We start from the raw sequence: 16532 nt of genomic DNA, 5'->3' as shown, positions 1-16532 counted from the left end.
TCCCACCCTGTATGCATGGCTCCCCCATCCTCCCACCCGGTATGCATGGCTCCCTCATCCTCCCACCCTGTATGCATGGCTCCCACCCTGTATGCATGGCTCCCTCATCTTCCCACCCTGTATGCATGGCTCCCCCATCCTCCCACCCTGTATGCACGGCCCCCCCATCCTCCCACCCTGTATGCACGGCTCCCCCATCCTCCCACCCTGTATGCACGGCTCCCCCATCCTCCCACCCTGTATACATAGCTTCCCCATCCTCCCACCCTGTGTGCATGACTCCCCCATCCTCCCACCCTGTATGCATGGCTCCCCCACCCTGTATGCATGGCTCGGCTCCCCCATCCTCCCACCCTGTGTGCATGGCTCCCCCATCCTCCCACCCGGTATGCATGGCTCCCTCATCCTCCCACCCTGTATGCATGGCTCCCACCCTGTATGCATGGCTCCCTCATCCTCCCACCCTGTATGCATGGCTCCCCCATCCTCCCACCCGGTATGCATGGCTCCCCCATCCTCCCACCCGGTATGCATGGCTCCCTCATCCTCCCACCCTGTATGCATGGCTCCCACCCTGTATGCATGGCTCCCTCATCTTCCCACCCTGTATGCATGGCTCCCCCATCCTCCCACCCTGTATGCATGGCTCCCCCATTCTCCCATCCTGTATGCATGGCTCCCCCATCCTCCCACCCTGTATGCATGGCTCCTCCATCCTCCCATCCTGTATGCATGGCTTCCCCATCCTCCCATCCTGTATGCATGGCTCCCCCACCCTGTATGCATGGCTCGGCTCCCCCATCCTCCCACCCTGTGTGCATGGCTCCCCCATCCTCCCACCCTGTGTGCATGGCTCCCCCATCCTCCCACCCTGTGTGCATGGCTCCCCCATCCTCCCACCCTGTATGCATGGCTCCCCCACCCTGTATGCATGGCTCCCCCACCCTGTACGCATGGCTTGGCTCCCCCATCCTCCCACCCTGTGTGCATGGCTCCCCCATCCTCCCACCCTGTGGGCATGGCTCCCCCATCCTCCCACCCTGTATGCTTGGCCTCCCATCCTCCCACCCTGTATGCATGGCTCCCCCATCCTCCCACCCTGTATGCATGGCTCCCCCATCCTCCCACCCTGCATGCATGGCTCCCCCATCCTCCCACCCTGTATGCATGGCTCCCCCATCCTCCCACCCTGTATGCATGGCTCCCCCATCCTCCCACTCTGTATGCATGGCTCCCCCATCCTCCCACCCTGTATGCATGGCTCCCTCATCCTCCCACCCTGTATGCATGGCTCCCACCCTGTATGCATGGCTCCCTCATCCTCCCACCCTGTATGCATGGCTCCCCCATCCTCCCACCCTGTGTGCATGGCTCCCCCATCCTCTCACCCTGTATGCATGGCTCCCCCACCCTGTATGCATGGCTCGGCTCCCCCATCCTCCCACCCTGTGGGCATGGCTCCCCCATCCTCCCACCCTGTATGCTTGGCCTCCCATCCTCCCACCCTGTATGCATGGCTCCCCCATCCTCCCACCCTGTATGCATGGCTCCCCCATCCTCCCACCCTGTATGCATGGCTCCCTCATCCTCCCACCCTGTATGCTTGGCCCCCCCATCCTCCCACCCTGTATGCATGGCTCCCCCATCCTCCCACCCTGTATGCTTGGCCCCCCCATCCTCCCACCCTGTATGCATGGCTCCCCCATCCTCCCACCCTGTATGCATGGCTCCCCCATCCTCCCACCCTGTATGCATGGCTCCCCCATCCTCCCACCCTGTATGCATGGCTCCCTCATCCTCCCACCCTGTATGCATGGCTCCCACCCTGCATGCATGGCTCCCTCATCCTCCCACCCTGTATGCATGGCTCCCCCATCCTTCCACCCTGTATGCATGGCTCCCCCATCCTCCCACCCTGTATACATGCCTTCCCCATCCTCCCACCCTGTAAACATGACTCCTCTATCATCCTCCCTGCCCTCCTCTGTCTTTCTCCATCCTCCCCCTGTCCTCCCCATACTGTCTGCACCCATTCCCCCATACTGTTTCCTCATACATGCCCCTCATTCCCCAGTACTGTTTCCTCATACATGTCCCCCATCCTCCCATCCTGTATGCATGGCTCGGCTCCCCCATCCTCCCACCCTGTATGCATGGCTCAGCTCCCCCATCTTCCCACCCTGTGTGCATGGCTCCCCCATCCTCCCACCCTGTGTGCATGGCTCCCCCATCCTCCCACCCTGTGTGCATGGCTCGGCTCCCCCATCCTCCCACCCTGTATGCATGGCTCCCCCATTCACCCATCCTGTATGCATGGCTCCTCCATCCTCCCACCTTGTATGCATGGCTCCCCCATCCTCCCATCCTGTATGCATGGCTCGGCTCCCCCATCCTCCCACCCTGTGTGCATGGCTCCCCCATCCTCCCACTCTGTGTGCATGGCTCCCCCATCCTCCCACCCTGTATGCATGGCTCCCCCACCCTGTATGCATGGCTCCCCCACCCTGTATGCATGGCTCGGCTCCCCCATCCTCCCACCCTGTATGCATGGCTCCCCGATCCTCCCACCCTGTGTGAACGGCTCCCCCATCCTCCCACCCTGTGTGAACGGCTCCCCCATCCTCCCACCCTGTATGCTTGACCTCCCATCCTCCCACCCTGTATGCATGGCTCCCCCATACTCCCACCCTGTATGCATGGCTCCCCCATCCTCCCACCCTGTATGCATGGCTCCCTCATCCTCCCACCCTGTATGCTTGGCCCCCCATCCTCCCACCCTGTATGCATGGCTCCCTCATCCTCCCACCCTGTATGCATGGCTCCCTCATCCTCCCACCCTGTATGCATGGCTCCCACCCTGTATGCATGGCTCCTTCATCCTCCCACCCTGTATGCATGGCTCCCCCAGCCTCCCACCCTGTATGCATGGCTCCCCAATCCTCCCACACTGTATACATGGCTTCCCCATCCTCCCACCCTATAAACATGACTACTCCATTATCCTCCCCTGTCCTCCTCTGTCTTCCTCCATCCTCCCCCCGTCCTCCTCTATCCTCCCCTGTCATACTCACCTTTCTCTCACCGTGCGGTGCTGAACTTCCCGGCATCTCTGTCCACGCAGCGTCTTCCTTCCTGTATGAGCGATCACGTGGTACCTCTCATTAAGGTGATGAATTTGCATCCATATTCATCACCTTAATGAGCGGTACCACGTGACTGCTGAGGACTGGACGAGCTGCCGGCGCTGAGACGGAGTTGCAGCAGGCAGCGCTGGAGGAGGGTGAGTATGAAGTCTTCAGGGAGGGGGTGGGAGGGAGGGGGTGGCGGGCGCTTGACCCCGGACTTTATAAAAAAAAAAACCTTGCTCAAGTGCGCCCCCCGCGTCCTGCCGCCCTAGGCACGTGCCCTCAAGTGCCTAATGGCAAATCCGGCCCTGAAGACATTACAGAATAACACATAACTCAGATACCAAAAAGAGAGAGGGTCCTGCTCGCAAGCTTTCAATCTATGAGGAAATAGGGGAGACATGAAAGGTAAACAGTAAAATGTGCCTATATTGTACAGTGCAGCCATAATATACTAATTAGAATCTGCACATAACACTGCATGAACTGGTCGCCAGCCAGTATGTGTACAGTACAGTGCAGACACACAGGGCTATTAAGTGCATGGAGCGTGTGTGAACTGATTCTACTAGGGTCATGAATTTGAAAAAAATGTTGTATGGTCAAAACAAGGATAGTTAAATAAGTGAGGTGGGGCGATAGGCCAGTCTAAAGAAATATGTTTTTATGCCACAATTAAAACCGTGGGTATTGGGAATTAATTGAATTGTCCAGATAAGTGCATCCCAAAGAATTGGTGCAGGACGCGAAAAGTCTTGAAGATGGGAATGGGACATGCGGATTATTGAGGATTTTAGTTTTAAGTCATTAGTAGAACGGAGAGCATGGATAGGGCGGTAGACAGAGATGAGGGAGGAGATGTAAGTTGGTGCTGAACTGTTGACCACTTTGTGGGTGAGAGTAATAAGTTTATATTGAACTCTGTATCAGATGGGCAACCAGTGCAGCAAGTGGCACAAGATAGAGGCATAGGCAGAGGCATAGCTAGGGTTTTGGTCCAGGGGGGGCGAAGCTTCTGAGTGGGCCCCTAACCAGGTAACCTTGATTACAACTCGGTGAGGTGCCCTAATACTGGAGGAGAACCTAAGCAGATGACTGCGCTGTTACTGAAGATAATCTCTATATAAAGACCAACATGGATGTTACGTGTTACGGAACCACTCAGCACCCAGAATATGTTGTGCAGTTATATGTATGAATAAAAGGTTCCATGTGAGATGCATCAGCCCACAGGCTGTGCCCCTGGGCAGAGGGGACAAGATATCCCCCTTCTGTCCTCCCCCCACCTTTGTAATTCCCACAGTAAATATCAGCAGGCTCCGGCCCCCTGCGGCTATTGTAATGTATGTCTGGCCTGCTGCTTTTCTTTTGGCCTGCCCTTTGTATCTGTGTGATATATTTTGTGTCCTGTGAATAAAGTGTTGTGAGACTGGAAATACGTGGAGAAGCAGTCAGCTTTTATATGCTCTCATGTAATCAAGGAATTCCAGCCAGCGTCCTTCATTCAGACTCCAGCCAAAGCAAAGTGGACCTCCCGAAACACGGGGTGGTACTGAAAGAGGTACCCCAGCTTGGTAGACCCCGTTACACTGGTGGCAGACAGCGGGATCTGATACCCCTTCTACAGGAGGAAAGGAATGAATGGAAAACAACTACCAGAAGTTAAAGAGGACTACATTAAAAGATCTTGTGGAAGCCCGAGGGTTAATCGCCAGCAACAAAACAAAAGCGGATTTGATAGCAGCCATCATGGAACACGACGGTGCAGCGGCCCCCAATGTGAACGTGGAGGAGACTGAATTCCAGAGGGAGGTAAAGAACAGACTGGCGGTCTATGGCCCAAACCCTGCAGTAGAGATCATACGAGAGGTGATGGCTGATGTGCATACTGATCTGAAGGAAAAGATGGCCGAGCGGACCAGGATAGAGCTAACCAAGATGGAGATGGCAGAGCGGACCAAAGTGGAGCTGGCCAAGATGGAGATGGCAGAGTGGAGAGAGGAGAGTCAGCGAGCAGGGGGAGCTCTGGCCTCCGACCAGGTACCTTCAACAGTAAGCCACAAAAAGATCCAGTATAATGCCTTCCGACAGTTGGGGGAGGCAGAGGAAGACATTGATGGCTTTCTGCAAGACTTTGTGCCCTTCATCAAGTGAAGCCGGAGGAACGGGTTCAGATTCTGGCCAGTAAGCTGACCGGCTGGGCAGCGGACGCCTATCGTACGGTACCTGCTGAGGACTGTATGGACTATGAGTGGATCAAAGAAGTGATCTTGGCCCAGTATGCGCTGACACCAGAGGCATACTGCCAAAAGTTCCGCGGACATAAAACGAGTAACCGATACCCACGCTGAATGGGCCTGTAAATTACGGCGGTCACTGCTACAGTGGGTACAAGGGAGCCAAGCAACCACTAAGGAGGATGTCCTCCAGCTCTCCTTGTTAGAACAATTCATTAATGGACTAACCCCCGAGACACAGGAATGGCTTCGGGACAGGTGGCCAACGACTCTTGAGGAAGCCGCTCTTCTGGCCGATGAACATCATGATGCCAGGAGGCCTCAGTTGTCCAGATCAAAGATGGTCACTAAGGGTCCGCCCATGGACCTGGAGGGCCCCAAACCACCGAAGATTGTAGGGGGACCAGCTAGAAACCCGGCCTACCACAGTTCCCCTGGGGCGCGATGCCACACCTGCCGTCAGCTGGGCCACCCGCAAAGACAATGTCCCAACCAGACTCAGCATACCCAGTGGCCAAAGGCGGGAACAGCTATCTTCAGCCGGGCCGCTGTACACTGCTACCAAGACAAATCTGACCCGGCATTGGGGGCTACGACTAACCAAGGGGTGGAAGAGATGGAGGAAGTGCTGCATGAAGTAGACCCCGTGCAGGCAGCCCAGGCAGATAATCGACAACAGCATCGACAGGTCATGTGGGTTAATGGGAAACGCATGCAGGGACTAAGAGATTCCGGAGCAACTTTGACCCTTGTGAAGCCTCATCTCATCCGAGACCAAGAGAAGATGGACCGGACAGTGGCAGTCCGTGTAGCAGGGGGAGCCATACATCGACTGCCCACTGCCAGGATTCACCTGAACTGGGCAGTCGGGGATGGCCTTGTTGAGGTCGGCTTGATGGAGGATTTGCCTGCAGACGTCTTGCTGGGAAATGACTTGGGGCCCATGTTGTCTGCCTTCTCGGTTGGCGCTCTGGCTGAGACATATCCTGTGACCACCCGTAGATAAGCTCGAGCTGCGGAGGCGGAATCTCACTCAGAGGAGGCCCAGGTAAGATATCCCAGCCCTACACGTATTCGCATAGCCAGACACATTTCTTGGGCCACCCCAGATGAATTTTAGAGGGATTTACTTGAACATCCTTCATTGGAGGGATATCGTGGGAAGGCACAGGAGGGGAGAGGGGTACTGGAAGGGGAACAGTTTATATGGAAGCAGGGACTCCTCTACCGGATCACAGAGCAGCACCACACAGGGACGAGCCCCACTATAAAAGACAACTGGTAGTTCCCAAGAAGTATAGGCAGGAGTTACTGCGAATCTCTCATGACATACCCTTGGCCGGGCACTTCGGCGTCAGTCGCACCAGGCATCGTCTGACACAAAACTTCTTTTGGTAGGGGGTAACCTATGATGTTCATCAGTACTGCCAGACCTGTGACAGTTGCCAGCGCATTGGCAACAGGGGAGATCGATGCAAGGCCAAATTACGCCCCCTCCCCATTGTGGAGGAACCATTTAGCCGAGTAGCGGTCGATCTGAGAGGCCGTTAGCCAAACCCAGTCCGTCAGGGAAAAGGTATAAATTGACAGTGGTAGATTATGCCACACGGTATCCAGAGGCAGTTGCGTTACCTAAAATACTGGCAGAGATGGTGGCGGCTGCCCTGCTCCAGGTTTTCTCACGGGTTGCATTTCCCCGGGAGATTATCTCGGACCAGGGTACCCAGTTTACAGCAGAGGTGACCAACCAACTGTGGAAGCTCCATTAGAAGCGCCCCGTACCACCCGCAAACCAATGGGTTGTGTGAACGCTTTAACGGGACGTTAAAACAACTCATTGGGACTTTTACCAGGACCTACAGGGACTGGGAGAAATTCTTGCCTCACCTCCTGTTGACCTATCGGGAGGTGCCCCAAGAATCCACAGGGTTCTCCCCGTTCGAACTGGTATACGGGAGACGGGTAAGGGGACCCCTAGACTTAGTGCTAGAACACTGGGAAGGGGAGGGCATCATAGAAGGGGTACCTATTGTACCCTATGTGTTGGAATTCCGGGACTACCTACAGGAGCTGACCCAGGCTGTACGTGGGAACATGCAGGTGGCCCAGCGGCGCCAGCGCGTATGGTACGATCGGAGGGCCAGAGAGCGCACATTGGAAATAGGGCAGAAGGTCCTGGTGTTAGAGCCCACGAGGCAGAACAAGTTCCAAGCTGCATGGCAGGGGCCCTACCAGGTAGTGGGGAAAATAGCCGACACCACCTATAATGTTGCCGATTGTGATGCCCCAGGGTTATCCGCATGTTCCACGTGAATATGCTGAAGCCCTACCGGGAGCGCCCTGAAGAGGTAGTGGCCATCTGTGCACCTGAAGCAGAGGATTTAGCCGGACTCCCCTTGCCTTATGTCTTAGGGGAAAGGACTCAGTCTAAAACATGGGACCAGATACACTTGGGTGAACACCTAGGCCCCCGGGAGAGACAGCAGGCGGAGGAGTTGTTGAGGCAGCGACAGAGGATGTTTTTGGGGAGACCAGGGTACACTCGCCTGGAACAACACAAGGTTGAGACCCAGGATCAGACCCCCCTGCGACAACCCCCCTTCCGCGTCCCTGAGTCTGTACGAGAAGGGATGCAACAAGAGATACAAGAGATGTTGCGTTTAGGGGTCATTGAAGAGTCAGATAGTCCTTGGGCATCCCCCGTAGTGTTAGTGCCCAAGAAGGATGGGACTACACGGTTTTGTGTAGACTATCGTAAGCTCAATGAGAAAACAGTGACGGATGCGTACCCATGCCGCGTGTGGATGAGTTGTTAGACCGGCTGGCGGGGGCAAAGTATTTGACCACCATCGATCTATGCAAAGGCTACTGGCAGATTCCCCTTAGTCCTGACGCTATTCCCAAGTCGGCATTTGTTACCCCGTTCGGCTTATTTCAGTTTCGAGTTATGCCATTCTGGATGAAGAATGCCCCGGTGACCTTCCAGAGGCTGGCTGACTGGCTTCTGGATGGTCTCCAGGACTATGCTTGTGCCTACCTGGACGACATCGCCATCTACAGCGCGACATGGGAAGCACATCTAAATCACATAGAGACAGTGTTGGACAGGATCCACAAGGCCGGAATCACCCTGAACCCAAACAAGTGTCACGTGGGCAAAGCAGAGGTTCAGTATTTAGGGCATTGGGTGGGAAGTGGGAAACAGCGACCAGAACCAGCCAAGATTGAGGCCATAGCCAAATGGCCCACCCCACGCACTAAAAAACAGGTCATGGCGTTTCTAGGGACAGCAGGGTATTACAGGAAATTCGTTCCCAATTAAAGCAGCGTAGCCAAGCCCCTCACTGATCTGACCTGTAAGAACCAACCCCGCCAGGTAACCTGGACCTCAGAGTGTGAGGAAGCCTTCCGCCAGCTAAAGGACGCCCTCACCAATACCCCTGTATTGGCCGCACCCGATCCAACTAAACGTTTCCTTGTTCACACAGACCCTTCTATGTTTGGATTGGGGACAGTACTGAGCCAAGTCGGGCTGGATGGCCAAGAACGCCCTGTAGCTTACCTGAGTCGGAAACTACTGCCCCGTGAAGTAAGCTATGCGGCCATCAAGAAGGAGTGCCTGGCAGTAGTATGGGCACTCAAAAAGTTGCAACCATATTTGTATGGATGACAGTTTTCCCTCCTAACGGACCATAATCCCCTAGTCTGGCTTAATTGGGTCTCCGGAGACAACGCCAGATTACTGCGGTGGAGTTTAGCCCTACAACCTCTGGACTTCACCATCCACTACAGACCCGGCAAACAAAATGGTAACGCCGATGGACTAAGTCGACAAACGGAACTTGTACCAACCCCATAAACTTCGGTCATCCCCAAACCGATCCGTTAAGGATCACACTGTGTATGCCGATCGCGACGCTGAAAAGGGGAGCCGTGTTACGTGTTACAGAACCACTCAGCACCCAGAATATGTTGTGCAGTTCTCGTATATGTATGAATAATAGGTTCCATGTGAGATGCATCAGCCCACAGGCTGTGCCCCTGGGCAGAGGGGACAAGATATCCCCCTTCTGTCCTCTCCCCACCTTTGTAATTCCCACAGTAAATATCGGCAGGCTCCGGCCCCCTGCAGCTATTGTAATGTATGTCTGGCCTGCTGCTTTTCTTTTGGCCTGCCCTCTGTATCTGTGTGATATATTTTGTGTCCTGTGAATAAAGTGTTGTGAGACTGGAAATACGTGGAGAAGCAGTCAGCTTTTATATGCTCTCATGTAATCAAGGAATTCCAGCCAGCGTCCTTCATTCAGACTCCAGCCAAAGCAAAGTGGACCTCCTGAAACATGGGGTGGTACTGAAAGAGGTACCCCAGCTTGGTAAACCCCGTTACAATGGATATTACCGCCATATGGTCAGTGGTAGATACCAGCCTTACAGAACATATAACAGATCACTGCACAGTTACAGATAATATCTTACCGCTGATGTCCTTTCTGGTGGAATCGTTCATTTTTCCCGTCTTTTCCATCTGGTCCAGACCGACATGACAACTTCTTCCAGCTACAACTAATCTGCAGAGATTACAACAAAGACACATTTCACTTCTCATATTCCAGCCCCAACACCATCTATTCCCAACCTGCACAAACTCCTCCTCCTGCTGATACCCCAATACTGAGCCGCTGCTGCCGTATGTGTCCCTATTACTGCCCCTGATACCCCAATACTGAGCCGCTGCTGCCGTATGTGACCCTATTACTGCCCCTGATACCCCAATACTGAGCCACTGCTGCCGTATGTGACCCTATTACTGCCCCTGATACCCCAATACTGAGCCACTGCTGCCGTATGTGTCCTTATTACTGCTCCTGATACCCCAATACTGAGCCACTGCTGCCGTATGTGTCCCTATTACAGCCCCTGATACCTCAATACTGAGCCACTGCTGCCGTATGTGACCCTATTACTGCACCTGCTGTGTGGTTCTCTGTGCCCTCTAAATTCTAAAGCAACTCTCTACAATATAGTAATGCCAGGTGCAAGTGCCCTAGAAAGCAGTGCCCATATTTTTCCCCTAGAAAGTAATAATGCCCTGTGTGCCCCTTTGATTGCCACAGTAACCTGAGTTCCCCTATAACAATAAGTGCCCACTTTACATTTAATAAAGTCCCGAGTCTCCCCCTGTACAGCTCCCCTTTACACAGCATGATGCTCTCTTATACACAGTATAATGCACCCACACAGTGTACTGACTCCTTAGTAGCCCCCAAACTGTTTGATGGCTCCAACAATGTATAATGACCCCCACACTGTAATCTCCATACTGTATGATGGCCCCTAGATAGCCTCCATATACAGTAGCATAATGCACCAAATAGTCCACAATATAGTATCATACACTCCCCTAGGCAGACTCTATAGCATACGGCAGCCCTCATAGGCAGACTCTGTAGTATAAGGCAGCACCCCCATAGGCAGACCCTGTAACAAGGCGGCAGACCCTGTAATAAGGCAGCACCCCCATAGTCAAACTCTGTAGTAAGGCAGCTCCCATAGTCAGATCCTGTAATAAGGCTGCACCCCTATAGGCAGACCCTGTAATAAGGCGGTAGACCCTGTAATAAGGCAGCACCCCCATAGTCAGACCCTGTAATGAGGCAGCACCCCTGTAGTCAGACCCTGTAATGCGGCAGCCCCCATAGTCAGACCCTGTAATAAGGCAGCCCACTTAGTTAGACCCTGTAATAAGGCAGAACCCCCATAGGCAGACCCTGTAATAAGGCAGCACCCCCATAGTCAGACCCTGTAATAAGGCAGCACCCCTATAGGCAGACCCTGTAATAAGGCAGCACTCCTATAGGCGGACCCTGTAATAAGGCAGCACCCCTATAGGCGGACCCTGTAATAAGGCCCCATAACCCCATAGTCAGACCTTGTAATAAGGCAGCCCCATAGTCAGACCCTGTAATGAGGCAGCACCCCTATAGTCAGACCCTGTAATAAGGCAGCACGCCTATAGGCGGACCCTGTAATAAGGCAGCACCCCCATAGTCAGACCTTGTAATAACGCAGCCCCATAGTCAGACCCTGTAATGAGGCAGCACCCCTATAGTCAGACCCTGTAATGAGGCAGCACCCATAGTCAGACCCTGTAATAAGGCAGCACCCCTATAGGCAGACCCTGTAATAAGGCAGCCACCATAGTCAGACCCTGTAATAAGGCAGCCCCCATAGTCAGACCCTGTAATAAGGCAGCCCCCATAGTCAGACCCTGTAATAAGGCAGCCCCCATAGTCAGACCCTGTAATAAGGCAGCCCCCATAGTCAGACCCTGTAATAAGGCAGCACCCCTATAGTCGGACCCTGTAATAAGGCAGAACCCCTATAGGTGTACCCTGTAATGAGGCAGCACCCCTATAGTCAGACCCTGTAATGAGGCAGCACCCCTATAGGCGGACCCTGTAATAAGGCAGCACCCCCATAGTCAGACCCTGTAATAAGACAGCCCCCTCAGTTTCTGAGTGTTAATGGCACATATATATCTACCCATGGTACACTAGGCAGACCCAGTAATAAGGCGGCAGATCCCCATAGGCAGAGCCTGTAATAAGGCAGCAGCACTCATAAAATAAATAAATTAATAAATACTCACCTCTCTTCTTCCTGGTTCCTGTGCTGCTCCCGCTGATCTCCTGACAGCGTGCGTCGGGCAGTGACGTCATCGCGCCCGCTGTCAGTGTCAGCGACGTCAGACGCCGACACTGACAGGGGGATGATGGGAGAAGGAGCGCAGCGCTCCTTCTCCCATTATTGCGATCAGCTGTATCGGCTAAATGCCAGTACAGCTGATCTTCCGATGACGGCGGGGGGTCCACTGCTGGCATCGGGCCCTCCCGCCTGCTCAGGGGCCCCATAGCGGCAGAGCAGGGAGATCAATTCTCCCTGCTCTGCCGCAGAATGTAACTGTATCAGCGCGCTGCGCTCGCCGATACAGTTACAGTAGCGTAGCTCCGGGTGGTCCCCCTCTGAGCACCAGGCCCGGGGCACCCGCACCCTCTGCCCCTCGGTAGCTACGCTACTGGGCATTGGTGTAACGGTTGGAAAGAAATATGATGCTGGCTGTTGCATTCAGGATGGATTGGAGAGAGGAGAGTTTTGTATGAGAGAGACTGATTAGTAGAGCGTCACAATAGTCCAGACGAGCATGAATAAGAGCAACAGTAATAGTTTTTGCCAAGGCAAAAGTAATAAAAGGTCAACTTTTAGAGATGTTTTTGAGGTGCAGGTGACATAAGCGGATGAGTGATCCGATGTGATTAGTGAAAGAAACATCTGAATCAATATGAGACCAAGACAGCTGGCACGTTGCTGCAAAGTAATGATGGAACCACACGGAAATGGCAATATCGGGCATAGGTAGGTTAGTGAAGGGAAGAAACAGAAGGAGTTCAGTTTTTGACAGATTCAGTTTTAGAAAGAGGGAGGACATAATGTTAGAGAAATCAGAAAGGCTATCACTGGTATTCTGTAGTAATACAGGAGTGATGTCAGGTGACGATTTGTATAATTGGGTGTCATCAACATAGAGATGGTACTGAAAACCCAATCTACAGATTGTCCAATAGGGGCAGTATATAAAGAGAAAAGGAAGGGCCTAGGACAGAACCTTGAGAAATCCCGACACGAAGAAGAAAGGAGGAGGAGCCAGCAAAATATGCAGTGAAGGAGTGATTAGAGAGCTAGTGTCACCCTGGGTGAAGGATAAGTAAGTGCACAGCAATGGGAAGAGGTGACCAAACACTAGGGAAGAGAGGAATGGAGACCCCTATGCCAATCTAAAATCACCCTGTCTGCCCTAAATGTCCCTATAAAGGTTCTGCACCTATCGCCAAGCAGGAACCTAATCCTTGCCTGACCCTAGCAATAGGCCCTACATAGGGAGGGGACGGGGTAAGAACTAGTCAGTCACCACTAAAACAGACAGAGAGGGAAGATGGATGGGGGGAACACTTAGCTTGAGAAGACAACTGAGATGTCACGCCAGCAATCCTTCAAGGGTCCTCACGGAAGACACTAACTGATTGATAGAACTTCCAACAAGACTGAGGCAAGTATGAGCTAACACCCGCACCATGCTGCAGAAATTGAATGTATTTAAACCTTCAGCACAGGTGTGTGATTAGCAGCAGAATATGGAGGTAACAATTGGGTCCTAGAGAGAGAAGGATGTAGCTCCCTGACAGAGATGCAAACAAAAAGAAGGTGCTTGAGCTAAACGCAAAGACCTTCTACAGCCGGATCCAGGATGACTGTCTGTCACACCTGACACACCGTTAGGAAGAGAACTATGAGAGAACAATATCCTTGATTCCAATAGAGCACAGCATGGTGAGGAGGAGCTGGTGATCCACAGTGTAGAATGCTGCAGATAGGTCCAGGAGAATCAGTATGGAATAGTGACCATTAGATTTAGCTGTTAGTAGATCGTTAGAGACCTTAGTGAGGGCAGTTTCAGTAGAGTGTAAAGAGCGAAAACCACATTGTAAAGTGTCAAGAAGAGATTGATCTGATAGATAGCGGATCAGATGGGAGTGGCCCAAGTGTTCCAGGAGTTTAGAGATGAAGGGAAGATTGGAGACAGGTCTGTAGTTAGCAGAGCATTTCTGGTCGAGGGATGGTTTTTTATGTAATGAATGTATGCTGGTGTGCTTAAATGAGGAGGGGAAAAATACCAGATGAGAGAGATTAAATATTTTAGTTACATGAGTGTTAACAGCTGGGGAAAGGGACTGGAGGAGATCTGAGGGAATAGGGTCACTACTGCAGGTAGTAGCGTGAGAACATTCAAGGAGCCTGTTTACTTCTTCTTCAGTGAGTGGTTCAAAGACAGAAAGTGAGCTAGATGCAGTGGAAAGGGGAGAAGAATGCATAATGTTAGGGGATTGGGAGAAAATGTCCTGTCAGGTATGGTCAATTGTGTCTTTGAAATAATTGGCCAGTTCATCAGCGCTGAGATTGGTGGTGGTGACCTGCATTTTATATAGAGGAGAGAATGAAAAGTGTCAAAGAATTGTTTTTGATTATTGGATTGTGAGGTTATGAGGGTGTTGAAGTAGGCTTTTTTGGAGTGATGAAAGGTGGACTTGTATGTTTGAAGCATAAATTTATAATGGATGAAATCTTCGGACAGATTGGATTTTCTCCACAGACATTCGGTGCACCTGGAGCCCTGCTGGAGTAAACGTGTTTGCAGCGTGTGCCAGGATTGTCGCCGCCTGTTCTGAATTGTTCTAATTGTAGGCGATGCAGCTTCATCCAGGGCACTTTGCAGTGTTTCATTATAATGTTTTAGTGCAGAGTCAGGACATGAGAAGGAGGAGATTGGGGTCAATGATCACTACAAATTCTTCAGTTTCTGAGTGTTAATGGCACATATATATCTACCCATGGTACACTAGGCAGCCACTTCCCCAGGGTATTCAATTACATGACCAATTCCCCATTCCAATCCTGCTTGCATGTGGTAAAGTATGTAGTGAATGTTTTACATCGAAAATTAATAAAAAAACATTTTCCATATTTTGTTTTGCAGGGAATTGTTAGAACACAGATCATAACCACCATTATATCAAATGCCATAAATGCACTAGTGAATTATATATTTCTTTTTAAACTTGAACTCGGAGTCATGTAAGTTCAATTAATGTCCCTTTAAATTATTTATTTATTTTACTCACTAGTTTAGCGCCATTATATTTCACATCACTGTACAGAAACTATAAAAATGATAGTGTAACACGTACTTGTTGATGGGTTCGCCTGGTCTTCTGCTTACCAACACATACATTGGTTTTGCTGGCCTTTCTTGCTACTGACTGAAGCCCCCCGAGATGCCACATGAGTATTACAAACAATTCCTGCTCTGAGACTTAGCACTTTTAATTAAAGGCTTACAAGTAATTTTTGTTTACATTGCCTTTTTGATCAAAGTAAAATTATATTCAATTAAAATATACACTAACACAATTGTTTGGTTATTTTGTCACATATGTTTTTATTAATTACTAGAATAAGTACATCTAGCTATTATGGGTTTTTGGGTAGATCTAGACAGTGTTAAAAGCTTTTGAGATTCACATACTATGCCTTATTAGGGAAACTGTCTGGGGATAACTGAAAGTTTAGTCATGTTTGGGGCTTAGTGGCAAATTACTTTAAGACATTAAGGCTATGTGCACACGTTCAGGTTTTTTCACATTTTTTTCGTGTTTTTTCACGATAAAAATGCTATAGAAACTCATTAAAAACGCATACATTATGCATCCTATCATTTAGAATGCATTCTGCATGTTTTGTGCACATGGTGCGTTTTTTTCGCGAAAAAAACGCATCGCAGTAAAAAAAGCAGCATGTTCATTAATTTTGCGGATTTTCTGCGTTTTTCCCGCAATTCTATGCATTTGGAAAAAACGCATCAAAAACGCGTCAAAAACGTATGAAGAAACGCGAAAAAAAACGCATGCGGTTTCTGGCAGAAATGTCCGGTTTTTGTCAGGAAAATTTCTGCAAGAAATCCTGACGTGTGCACATACCCTAAGGACCCTATTCATTAAGACTGGTGTTGCGCAAGTCAGTCCTAGGCTGGGGTCACACTTGCGAGTGCAATGCTAGAAACTCACACGAGTCTCTCGCATCAATACCCGGCACTGCCGCCGGCCCTCCGGAGCGGAGGGTGCAGCTGTGCTGGGTATTGATGCGAGAGACTTGTGCGAGTTTATCGCATTGCACTCTCAAGTGTGACCCCGGCCTTAATGAAGGAATCACTGCAGTACATTGTTCTGGATTTGCCATGAATTTGGCATATCTTTTCTGTGGTGTGCACCTCTGTGCTTCTCACCAGAAGTGTGTAGGCACAAAATGCAAGCACTTTTAATAAATTTAATGGGTGCACATGGCCGTGCCATGTCCCAGCTCATACCCATCTCAGCCCATTTTAGGCGGAGCTGCTTAAAGCTTAAAACTGGTGTGAAAACGCTAAAAGTTTCAACATTTTTTCCACAACTCCGAATAGTGCAGACATTTTGTGACTTTCATCTTTACAACTTAGATGAATCCGCCCCTAAGTAGCAAAACTCATAATAATGTAAAAAAAAAACTAATTAAAAAGTACAGA

At 51.1% G+C, this 16532-nt stretch overlaps 1 protein-coding gene across 1 annotated transcript in view; it reads left to right on the top strand.

Moving 5' to 3' along the window:
- LOC143818287 (multidrug and toxin extrusion protein 1-like) overlaps positions 1-16532 on the top strand; it is a 241583-nt gene that overhangs the window by 124326 nt on the left and 100725 nt on the right. The window contains exon 7 of the mRNA XM_077299643.1: positions 14952-15049. Within this exon, the coding sequence (XP_077155758.1) occupies positions 14952-15049 (98 nt within the window). The remainder of the gene's footprint in view (positions 1-14951; positions 15050-16532) is intronic.

Source organism: Ranitomeya variabilis, chromosome 3 (assembly GCF_051348905.1).
Source record: "Ranitomeya variabilis isolate aRanVar5 chromosome 3, aRanVar5.hap1, whole genome shotgun sequence".
Taxonomy (NCBI): domain Eukaryota; kingdom Metazoa; phylum Chordata; class Amphibia; order Anura; family Dendrobatidae; genus Ranitomeya; species Ranitomeya variabilis.
This window is presented reverse-complemented; position numbering and strand designations above follow the sequence as displayed.